The following is an 11,502-nucleotide window of genomic DNA, read 5'->3' on the forward strand; positions in this document are numbered from 1 at the left end:
TTTTTTTTTCTACTTCCGGTTTTCTCTTTTCAATCAGTAGTTCAGTAAATATTCATTCGACGTTCAAAATAACCACATATTCGTGATCCTCGTCAAATTTGTGGTAAAGTTCATGTTTTGTTTTGTACGTTTTCGTACTTCCGGTTTTGAAAATTTTCCTGAACTATAGTTCAGGAAAATTCTCGATTTTGGCCAAAATCTGGATTTCGTTTAAATCACATCTAATCGACCCCAAATTTCACGTAGATCACGAATATTTGGTTTATTTGGTCGGCAGCTCAATGGTTGAGGCGCTATCGCTTACTTCCGGTATACTTCCGGAAAATTTGCATAACACTAGCAAGTGAGCTTTGTTCTCTGCACAATTCTAAAGACTCCTTGGCCAGTTTAAGCACACAGAAATTGTCTTTTTGATTACTTTTGTGACTTTTGTGACTATCTAAAGCCGGTCAGTTTTGGATGTGTCTAATAGATGGCGTAAAAGAATATTGTGTTGATATGTGCTTATGGCGGCTCGTTGTCAACAGTTCAGCTACAGCTATTTTCTTCAAAAATTACCAATGAATTCGTTGGTAAATTGGATATATTTTGTGTGCAATTTGTTGGGTATGTGTTCTTTTCTGTATATGTGTTTAATAACCTTCATATTTCTCATTAATTTCCAGGAGAAAATGTGAAAGGGGCATGCAGCCTACTGTCAACTATTGTGTTGTAAATCCTGGTAGCTATCCTACTGAATGTGCCATCCAAATGACAGAGGTAACAACCAACACTAGCTAAATCAAGTATTGCTGAAATATATATTGTTCTCATTTTTTATTAGGATTCATCATAATTATCGACTGATTCTATTGGACTTGCTAGATCACCAACCCCAGCATGGACCAATCTCTCATTCCATCTTCTAGAGAACCTTGGCTAACTGTTTGGTGGTTTCATGTGTAAGTTTACTTGTCATGTCACCAAACTTTCTTTGTTGCAGTCTAATATGTATTTAAAGTATTGATCTGCACTGGCGTCTATATAATAGCACATTGATGACACAAATTATAAACATAGTGACTTAATTTTATATTTTTTATTTACAGGTTCTTGGGTTTCTAATTTTGCATGACAGACTTTATGAGAAGTCACGTCTTTGAAGAAAAAGGACAATGAGTATACATTCAACAAGGTCCTTTGTTTGGTAACCCGTTTGCTGCTACCACCCCTTTTTACTTCCTTAAACAGGCCCTCTTGATTTGAGGTATTGCTTTCTGTCGCTAAAATCTAATTTAAAATTATTGCCATCCTAATAAATGTTCATTCTGCCAACAGGGTAACTCCTTCGCTACTTATCATGGACTTCATCCATTGGTGAAAACTGACAAGAGAAAGCTGTAATTCAAGACTGGTAGTTGTTGGATGTCTAAGCCGGAAGCCTACTATGGTTAATCGCTGACTGTGTGTGCGAGTTTCAAAAGCAGTTTATCACCCAAATGAGACAAAAGGAGTTTGTTTTATTTGGGTATAAAATGCTTTAAAATTTGCACAGATCAACATTTGTCTTGTACCGGACGCTTTGTTTATTAAATTTCAAACATTTTGGCTAAAAATTCTAAAAATTAAATGAATTGATCCAGTTAACTTGATTAATGTAATTAAGTTTAATTCAATTAACTTAATTTATTTAAATTAAATGTTATCTAATTAAGTTAATGTATTTGAAATAAAATTTGTTTAATTAATTTAAATTTTATTTTGTTATTCATATATTAGAATATATAATTTTTTTTTATTTGATTAAGTTAGTTGGCAGTAGTAGTAAGTTAGTAGATTTCATAAAATTTTGGTTTTTATTTATTTTAACATTTTATACATAATTGTGAAAGTGTATAAAAAATAAATTTCAACGCACAACGAAATGTTGCAAGTTAGCCTCAACATCACAGGAATTATTTATAAATATGGGGTGAGGGAAAAATCAGAAATCACAACTTTTAACCCAGCATCAGTTTGCAACAAGCCATATTAGAAAACAATATAGCATAAGGTTAATACAATCACATGTTATATGGCTATAATATTTTTATCGACACGTTGCACTGGCACAGTAAGTAGATAACACCAACATCAGTTTCTTCAAGAAAACTCCAACATAACACCTTCAGGATCAGCTACTTCAAAGATTCCAGCACAGTCTAGGATAGGAACAGCTTGAACAGGAGTCAGACTGCGAAACGACTGCACATTTCCTCCGGGACCTATTAGAATAAACAGGGACATATACTAGTTAGAAAACCATGAATTTAACATTTAACTTTTTCTTAATAAAATTCCATCACTAATTTCCTACATCAGTTTGAGTTAATTTTTTGACAGAACATTTCAATAAAAAACTAGACATTTCCCAAGTCACAAATAATATTTCAGTCAAATTACCATTTCCTTTTCTTGCAGCTTTGCTTCTAGTCTTACTTCTCCACTTATTGAAAACAAAAACTGCATGTAGCAGATTGAAAATCACATTGTCACCAAGTCCTGTAATGAAAAAGAAAAATCATCAATTAACATATAAACTTGTATCAGCTGTAAAAAAAACATGTGATGGAGAAATAGAAAGAAAAGTCGTGTCAAGTTAAGTTTTAAATTAATCGAATCCGAGCATTATCAGAAGTTTTGGAAAAGGGAAAACAATGTTCTAGTTAGAAAGATGAAAAAGAAAATTATAATTCAGCAAAAGCTAGTGAGCAAACACCCATCTTTTTAGAAAAACTCTAAACCCACTATAATATTTGAATTAGACTTTATGAAAATTCCCCAGTTACAATAAAATATCACAACCAAATTACCATTTCAAGATGTCTTCATTGATAGTTCACTTTAACTTTTCTTAAACACTTTCACTTTTCTTAAACACTATCATTGTTGACTGGTTCATTAAGCTTCAGCTCAACTCAACTTGAACTCCCTCTCACCAGCTGGCTGCAACACAAGCACCTGCATGACAATAATGAAGATCAGTCTTTGCCATTTACTTAAAATCATCAAGATAATATGAAAAAGGAATCTCTTACCCAAACATGAACTGCAAACCAAAGAGCAACACACTTTCTAGCTTCTTACTGACGATGGAAACCTACAGAACAAAAGAACAGAATGACACTTTGAAATGGAAACAAAATTCCAATGAAAAATTTAAGTTCCAATTTAAGTAAGGTCCAAAACAAAAATTTCAAGTTTAACATCAGACAACAAATATAAAATGAATGATTCAAACACTTACTAGTTGAAGCAATGATAATATTTCAGACCAACACCACAGACAACATGCAGCACTTCCCCACACCCTTCACCAGTTGGCTAACAAGTCCATGTGGACTTTTGACCACCATTAAAAGGCTCAGCCTCACCAAACCATTAATCCTACATGAAAAAAAAAATCTCATTTATTATCAAAGACCAAGTTACTATGTAACAAATCAATAATCTACATAATTTCTTAGAGACGAAGAAACCTACTGGGATAAGCCTCTGTGACCTGGACAGATATCTATCACAGGCATGACAGATTGACAAATGTATTCTATCTTTAATCTTCTAAACCTTCTTCAGCATTTAAGCAAAGGCATCTGTTAATTGTTTGTACATTCAGAAACCCTAATGAGCTAACAACTAAATTACCTTTGAGACATTTGTGAAGAAAATGTTGAAGCTGACCGCAATAATCACGAAAAACGTGACTGACAGTTTCCATAGCAGACGGCGTCAGGCTCGGTGATAATATTGCCATGTTGTCAACTTGTTGCGGCACTTTGTCCCTGAAAAGAAAAAAAAAACTCTAAAGCCGACATGACTACAACAAAACAATTATCTTTTCCCTTAAATTAAAAGTAATTCTTTTCCCATTTTAAGCAAGTCCAATCACCTTTAGAACGTATTTCTCCTGGAAAATCACTGCACACCTAACAGCCACAACAAACCAGCTCAAACATCAAGCTGACCATGGAAACCTATATTTCCAAAGTAAAACAAAAAATTAATTTATCTTGCAATTGTAAAATAAATGGTTCAAATACCTAACAGTTGAGGCGATCATACACTTAAGATTTCCATGATTTAACTAGAAAAATATACAAAGAAGATGGCCTAAGATCATCACATCACAACAATTTCATTTAAACTTTTAAAGAAATGAAGGGAATTTAAATTTCTGTTGTGATAAGTCAAACAATTGATAAGTCAAACAATTGAAAAATCTACCATCTGATTAAAACCTTTTCATATAAGCTGTCCTATTTATAAGCAGGATTGCCCTAGTAATTGCCATGTCATTTGAATCAAGAACTTAATGTTTAACTTCAGTAAATTCTTAACTGAAAACAACCAAAGGTAGCACACATAATTTGAAAAAAATTTCAAAAATGCTAACCCTTGATTTATCTCACTAATACTTACATTATCACTTTTTCATTTTAGATTTCCTATTTCCATCACGATGTCGTCTTGCAATGTAGTAGAGACCCTCTTGGAGAAACTTCATTAAACGGCAACGATCACGTACACGTAACGCAATAAAGAAGCTTTTAAACCCCACCAGACTGTTGATAAAAAAATAAAAACTTAATTTCAGAAATGAAGTAATAGAATTCTAATTTAGAAACCAAGTCTTCAGATTTCAAAATTAATCAAAATTATGGCTTTTACTATTCTAAAGTACTGAATGTGACGAAACGTGCAACATAAACCAAGAGATGACATTTTGGAGAAAATGAACAGCAGACCTCAGGACCAGAGAAATAACCATTAAAGAATCATTAGAAAATAAACCATTAGATTAAAGTAAAATTACCATTAGCAATTAACCATGCAAGTTTAAGTTACAAGCCATGATCCCTGTAAGTTCACCACACAAAATATTTAAATTAAATAACCTTAAGGAATAAAGGCAGGAATTATTACCATATGATTACCATGTCAAGAGAGAAAGTTGCCTGCAATGGCCAAGTTTAACGGACTCTGACAGCGTCTCCATTCTCCACGTCCACAAAGACGATGATGTGAGAAGAGGCTCAGCAGCAGTTGATCATCCATCTCAAGGCATCTTTCAAGTGAACACCAGACAACACCATAAACAGCTCATAAACTGAACAAGGAAACCTATATAACAAAAAAAAAATTAATAAACCAATGATATTTTTTAATGTTAGAAAAAAACGGAATATTCTACTTGATAAAAATTTCTCATTTCTTCACAAACTGCCTTTTTTTCACGAGGTCTTATTTAGAAGCAGAAAGTACTTTTCAACTGTCAAGTTAATATCAAGAGTTCAATGTACAACCTTAGTTAATTATAGGCAAACACATATGTGGCACAAATATGTAGACTTACATTTAAGCAAATTGCTAACCCACTCAACACAAGCTGATCAAGATTTTTCACAAAAGCTAAGCATTCAGTACTTGACAATATAAATCAAGAGTTTTATGTACTACCCAAGTTAATTCTAAGCAAAGAACAAGCATATGTAGCACACTTATGTAGACTTAAATTCAAGCAAAATTCTAATTCTGTGGTTGTGTTTAATTACTAACTAACAAAAAACTTTTCACAAAAGCGGTCTTACATGGAAAACCGAAATAAGTTGTCACTTGTCTTCCGACATCAAGAACAAAATGCTAAAATGGTACTTAATTGCCTTTCGATTTAGCTTACAAGTACTTAATTACCTTTTTAAATTTCCTCTTTTCAACGTATTATTTGTCTTGCAAAACAGTAGAGACCCTCTCCATGACGAGGCAGCGATCACGTGCACGTAATGCAATGAAGAAGCTCACACCAGACTGTTAATAGAAAAATTAAAACTCAATTACTATCAGAAACAAAGTTTTAAACATGTAACACGTAAATTAATCACACGGCACACACAAAATTTTAATTTAGTAACCTTGTTGAAAAAAAAACAGGAATTACCATTGAAAAATGTGAGGAAAGAAAGTACCCCGCCATAACTCAATGGCTAAGGTAACCTTCTCGGACGGCGTCTTGAAGAAAAAGAAATGTGGAATGGAATATCGTCTCAAAAATTTGATGACCCCTTACCAATCCAGGGCTAAATAGTTAAATCCCTAAACACACTGAAATATTTAGCCACCTAGTGACATCCCTTAGCATTCACAGACGAGTAGGACGGAAAATAAACCAAAGTCCAAACATTCGTCATCTCCGTGAAATATATCGAAAAATTAACTAACAAGTGAGCTTTGTTGGTGGAATAGTTATCGTCAGTCACCACCAAAAAGTTACCACAAAACAACTGCCGATACATTTTGACAGGGATGTGCAAAGTAGCTGAAACTGACTAATTTGACATGTGGTTGAAATCATATTTCTTTTTTAAAGATTTCGGGATATTGAAACTAGATGGCGTAAAACATTCCTATCTCGGTTTGTTTCTGCGTATTGTGACTTATTGACTTTGTGAGTGAAGTTTTCCTCTTGAAAATGCATCAGTCTTCTATTTAAAAACTGTATAATGAAATTCTGATTCTCTAATCAAAGTTTTCTTCCATATTTCAACGTGGTTTCATGGTCTATTAACTGTCAGTTAATAGACCATAGTGGTTTTTATTGAAATACAAAGACAACGACAACATAATCTGGTATAATGTAAACAAGCGTTGTCGTCTGTCTGCTTCTTGTTTCTTCTGCTTGCCTTGGAAACTTGTTGCAGATCTGCTTGTTGTGAAACTTCAGTAATTTTCCAAATAGTATTGGCGTACATATAATTACTTCTATAAATCTTTTTATTTTATCCAAAAGAAAAATAAATAAGTCCATACAGACATATTTGTTATCATTTTATCGCTTAAAATATGTAATATGTAGTGCTCGTAAAAACTAGTAATCGATTTCCCTTGCGTAAAAAATCGAGTTATATCGTGCTGGACTTGCGACGTATTGCTCTCCAGTTTCGACGCACTTCCCAGTTGTAAATAATAGACTGAGTTTTAATTTTTCCAGATCACCTGCCATACGCCTTCTTCATTTATACGCCGTAAGTTGAGACACATGGTGTTAAGTAAGTTGTTGTCCTATGCATGACATTAAATATTTAGTTATAATGAGATTTTGGTAGTTTATTTTCGCATAGCAACACACCATATGTTTGATCGCCACGCGGTAGTTCATTATTTTGGTTATCACTATTTTTCTTTTTAGACTGCCAAAATGTCAGCGTCACCAATTGCTCGCCAGGCCGCTCAACCCCAAGGTCAAGCCATCCCAAGACGAATTCTCATCAATGATGCCAGTCAATTACCACATGATTACTCCAGTACACCCAATGGAACTCTGTATTCAACCACTCCTGGAGGTATTTAGGAATGGGTGTTATGATGTCTGGTGTGCCCTTATGACAGGCACAGCTGTGTGGTTTCTAAAATAACAGTTATTCTTTAGTTTTTTATTCTTGAGCTTATTCATCACACCTTTCGTTTCTTTAGGTACAAAGATTATCTATGATAGGAATTTCTTGCTGCAAATGCGCAATTCCCCTGTCGCCAGGACTCCACCCAAAAACTTGCCTGTAATTCCTGGTGTCACATGCGATAGTCCTCACAAAGAGAAGTCCAAGTTGATCAATGGGCAGAAAAATGTTACTGTACAGCACAAACCTGTGGAGCTTCCAACTGTTGAAATTGAAAAAGGTTTTTAAAAACTTCTTGTTTTATGAATTTATATCTAATAATACTTAATTCTATTGCAGTTGAAGACAAGAAACAGGAAGAACCTCAATTCGAAATGGATATTTGAATTTGTTTCAAGTACAAATCCAAATAATCTGTAGACTTCAATATTCTTTGAACTTGGTCAGCAAACAAGTTCTAAATCAAGATAAAGTGATGCAATTTTTCTGCTTGTAAGAAGCATTGAATTTTTTTTTCCCAGTTAACATGGTTGATTTTTATGACATTTCACTAGAACATCAAATTAGAGTGAAAAAGAAGTCATGGTTTATTTTCCCTTCTTGGTTCAAGGAGAAGTTTTTTTTTATGTGGGGGATTTGTTTTGTGCTTCAAATAAATTGATGGATACAGAACAAGTGTAAACGCGAATACAGACAAGACATACATACATTTAGTAGAACATTTCAAAGTAATTTAAGGGAAATATTTGAAATTTAATCAATAGTTCATGCTCACCCTCTCCCGGTACCCGACATAGCCGACCACCTTTCTGCAGGTGCAATAGATAATGGCCATTATTTCTTGAAGATTGGTGAGGTAGATTGCACTGAACATTTCAGAACAGCTTGCCAAGATTTCACAGAAAAATGAAAATTCCACTTCCCCTTATCCATAATACAGGAAAAAAAAGAAATACTAAATACCATCGAGAGATTTCGTCTATATACACACGCTTGAAGCTTTTAAATAGAATCCATATTGTTAACATAACAATGGTAAAAACAGAAGCTTTGTCGTTGCTTCGGAATACGTCGTCAATCCATCGCTTTCCTTTTTACTCCATGCTCCGGGAAAGGTTGAGTTGAATCTCCTCCATCAATTCCAGACGAATCGCTGGAATCAGAGGATGAGTCAGAATCGGACTCTACCTCTTCGTCTGGGTCATAGAAGAGTTCAGCACCAGGAAACAGGTATCGACCAGGTTGGACGGTGAGATAAGTGTTTTCTGAATTTTATGCAAGGAAATGCATATAGATGACATAGACAACAACCGAACAAAAATAAATTACCTGGGAGTTGATCGGCAAGATTCACTTTGATTCGCGGCTCCCACCATCCGGTCATGTCATGAGTAACTGGTTCAACATCACCAGACTCGGCTGATTCCATTTCTAAGCTTCCTGTAGACATCCCACTGTCCCGGCGTAAAGGATCGTCTTGATCTCTTTTGGGGAAAATGGGTGCAGGTACGGCGACAGAAGGAGTGGGGCGTGGTGGTAGGCGACTGATCTCTGTTAGAGGTTCGCGGTAACAAATGTCATCTTTCCATTGTGTACCCAGTCTGATTGTTACAAGAAGATTGATGAGACAACAAATTTGGCTGATGAAAATTACTGTATACTAACAAATGACACAGTTGGTTGACGATAATATCGCAGTCCCCAAGCAGTTCAACATCAAAGACCATGTGGCGGAGAGGTTCGCGATTGATAAGAATTTGCGGAACATGATTCGGTAGGGCGCCTATTTGAATCAAGAGAAACTTATTGCATATGAACTTTAAGGTTACAAGATGACATTTAAAATAACTTACATGGGATGAGTGCGACAGGGCGGACTTTGAGCGATGACCCAATCACGATTATCAGGTCACATTCTTCTTTATCGAGTACCATAGCGCGGTGAAATTCGTCTGGCATTCCTTCTCCAAAGAAAACAATGTCAGGCTTCATGATCGGCTGGGCCGATAATGCCACCGACGACGATGTACTGGCCTCGTCTTCATTTTTCGACACATCCGAGCATTTCGGACAAAGTGGAATGCGTTGTTCCATTATGTCTTTTTCTATCTCGTTCGAGGGGACGCGATGTTGGCAGCGCAGGCAAGTGGCAGTAGCAAACGAGCCATGACATTGGATAACCCTTTCGATATCTGCTTGTTGTTCTAGTGTATCTATGTTTTGCGTGTAGTTGCGCAAAAGCTTGTTTTGTTTCTCTAGCAAACGAATGAACCTAAACAAAATATCGTTTCATTAGCGAAATTTCAAAATTGTCAAGAGAATTTGTTTACTTGTGGCATTTAGAAGGTGTAAACTGTCCTGGCCAAAGGTCTCGGGCGAATTTAAAGAACGGTCGGGGATCTTTTCGGAAGTAATGGATATCAAACATAGCTTGAGGATCGGGCAAGTCAGGGAAGTCGACGGCTAAGCGAGCGTAAATTCCATCACGGCTACGAAAGTCGGGAATACCACAGGAAACAGAAACCTAAACAAAATTTGTTCAAATATAATGAGGTAAATTATTTTATAAAAAAAAAAAAAAAAATTACCCCTGCTCCTGTAAGAACTAGAATCTTTTTACAGCTACGGAGTAATCTGACGGCATCGGATATTGCATTTATGTGGCGTAAACGTTCCCGCCTTGGAGGTTCACTGACAATATTCACGATTATCTGTTTTATTCAATAATTATGATTAGTTGCCTTGACAATGCTACAAATTTATAATTTTACCTTCCAAAGGGTGACATCGTCAAGATGGGTGGGGATTTGAGCATCATTTGGTACCAACTCATTCAGGATGGTTCGAGGATTGGTACCAAGAAGCATCTGTTGTTGCACCCAAGACATCGTCCCTGATGATGGCTCCCAGTCATGATTGCTCAAGTCACTCAACCCACTTATGTCTGAAACATCACTATCTGAGGAGGTATCATCATCTTTCTCCAAATTGCCCATTGAATCATCAGCATCTTGAATGGCTGGCAAAGCATAGCTACAAATAAATAAATAATAAAGTTAGACCATATGTTTGTACACAATAAAAAGAAGACATTAGTCCACATTACCTGGTAGATGGTAAATCATTAGTGAGATTTTCATCCTCGCTGCTGGCTAAAGACGTTAACTCGCTGAAGCCTGAATCCCCAGCGTTGAACATTTCACAGCTTCCTAGTTGTCCTGCATCATTTGCTGAAATTTAAAAAAAAAAAAAAAATATTTCAAGTAAGCTCACAATGGATCAACTCTACAGCCATCAAGAAATTTCAACTCAAGAAACCAAAACAGTATTTGACAAGTGTCATCACACTGTTATGACATTCAAACATGCCGCCCCAAAATTTTGGCAACGCAGCAATCGACCAAAAAGAAGGGCGTCTCCCCTCCCCCCCCCCCATCCGCCAATGGCCGCACTAACGAAGCAAAAGGCCATTTACCTCAAAACCGAATGCAATCTTTTGCTAACAATTTTGATTAGGTTCACAAGTACATTAAATGAATGAAATCGATCAAACGGGTACTTACAAAGCTGTTGGCCCTCAATAAAGGACTGTGAGATGTCAATCGGCAGCAAAGTTCTGCTTCGTTTTACGGGACTGTGAAAGTTCTCGCCTTGTTCGTCGGCCATTGCTTCGTCTTCCGTCGATCGTGGGGTAGAGGGCGCTTCTTCTTCTTCACAAATTTCGGGCCGCCAGGTGGCAGGTCAGCGTTGCCAGTATGAATCGAATTCGTCCCGAAACCGGAAGAAAATATGCGCAAGGACATGTATACATGAAATAGGAAGGGAATTAATTCAAGGCCTTTCCTTGTCGAGCTTTTATATCAACCTTAGTCCACTTTCCGCACGTTGCGGTTCAGATAAGGCATTGTGATTTTCGCATAAGGAGGAAAGCTGCTGATTATAATTTTTTTTTTAATAGGAGGTTTATCAGAAATGCAGTATCACCAAATTAAACTGAGAAAAAAATTAGTTCAAGATGTACTAAACATCACGAATGAGGTTACGCGATATCGGGAAAATAATTCACGTATGGCATTTGTACTAGAGAAGCGAC

The 11,502-nt window shown here is 36.0% G+C and overlaps 2 protein-coding genes and 3 long non-coding RNA genes across 12 annotated transcripts; 3 read left to right on the plus strand and 2 right to left on the minus strand.

The window, feature by feature from the left end:
• Positions 1-310: 310 nt before the first annotated feature.
• Positions 311-876, plus strand: LOC124194621. The gene is made up of 3 exons (XR_006874997.1): positions 311-572; positions 666-759; positions 824-876. It is a non-coding gene; the product is annotated as an uncharacterized LOC124194621 (long non-coding RNA).
• A 203-nt stretch (positions 877-1,079) lies between these two features.
• On the plus strand, positions 1,080-1,595 carry LOC124194622. The gene is made up of 2 exons (XR_006874998.1): positions 1,080-1,246; positions 1,318-1,595. It is a non-coding gene; the product is annotated as an uncharacterized LOC124194622 (long non-coding RNA).
• Positions 1,596-1,819: 224 nt separating this feature from the next.
• On the minus strand, positions 1,820-6,037 carry LOC124194623. 7 transcript variants are annotated; one of them, XR_006874999.1, is made up of 14 exons: positions 5,954-6,026; positions 5,710-5,823; positions 4,953-5,139; positions 4,832-4,875; positions 4,687-4,763; positions 4,438-4,580; positions 4,059-4,102; positions 3,908-3,992; positions 3,664-3,800; positions 3,266-3,405; positions 3,057-3,118; positions 2,832-2,979; positions 2,422-2,520; positions 1,820-2,243 (listed from the first exon to the last, which is right to left on the minus strand). It is a non-coding gene; the product is annotated as an uncharacterized LOC124194623 (long non-coding RNA). The 7 variants fall into 7 exon arrangements; XR_006875003.1 differs by having other exon boundaries at positions 4,438-4,601; XR_006875001.1 differs by lacking the exon at positions 4,687-4,763.
• Positions 6,038-6,877: 840 nt separating this feature from the next.
• Positions 6,878-8,132, plus strand: LOC124194625 (eukaryotic translation initiation factor 4E-binding protein 1-like). Of its 2 annotated transcripts, none has more exons than XM_046588889.1 (4): positions 6,878-7,037; positions 7,202-7,355; positions 7,486-7,689; positions 7,749-8,132. In XM_046588889.1, the coding sequence occupies exons 2-4, from the start codon at positions 7,211-7,213 to the stop codon at positions 7,793-7,795; spliced, it is 396 nt and encodes a 131-aa protein (XP_046444845.1). In that variant the 5' UTR covers positions 6,878-7,037; positions 7,202-7,210; the 3' UTR covers positions 7,796-8,132. The 2 variants fall into 2 exon arrangements, with proteins under 2 accessions (XP_046444845.1, XP_046444846.1); XM_046588890.1 differs by having other exon boundaries at positions 6,903-7,061.
• LOC124194624 (NAD-dependent protein deacetylase sirtuin-1-like) lies at positions 7,973-11,161 on the minus strand. The gene is made up of 9 exons (XM_046588888.1): positions 10,973-11,161; positions 10,516-10,639; positions 10,181-10,442; positions 9,998-10,120; positions 9,740-9,933; positions 9,263-9,681; positions 9,075-9,192; positions 8,739-9,010; positions 7,973-8,674 (listed from the first exon to the last, which is right to left on the minus strand). Exons 1-9 carry the CDS (start codon positions 11,073-11,075, stop codon positions 8,484-8,486), a joined length of 1,806 nt encoding a protein of 601 aa, XP_046444844.1. The 5' UTR covers positions 11,076-11,161; the 3' UTR covers positions 7,973-8,483.
• Positions 11,162-11,502: the final 341 nt, after the last annotated feature.

This window comes from Daphnia pulex, chromosome 5 (genome assembly GCF_021134715.1).
Source record: "Daphnia pulex isolate KAP4 chromosome 5, ASM2113471v1".
NCBI classification, from domain to species: domain Eukaryota; kingdom Metazoa; phylum Arthropoda; class Branchiopoda; order Diplostraca; family Daphniidae; genus Daphnia; species Daphnia pulex.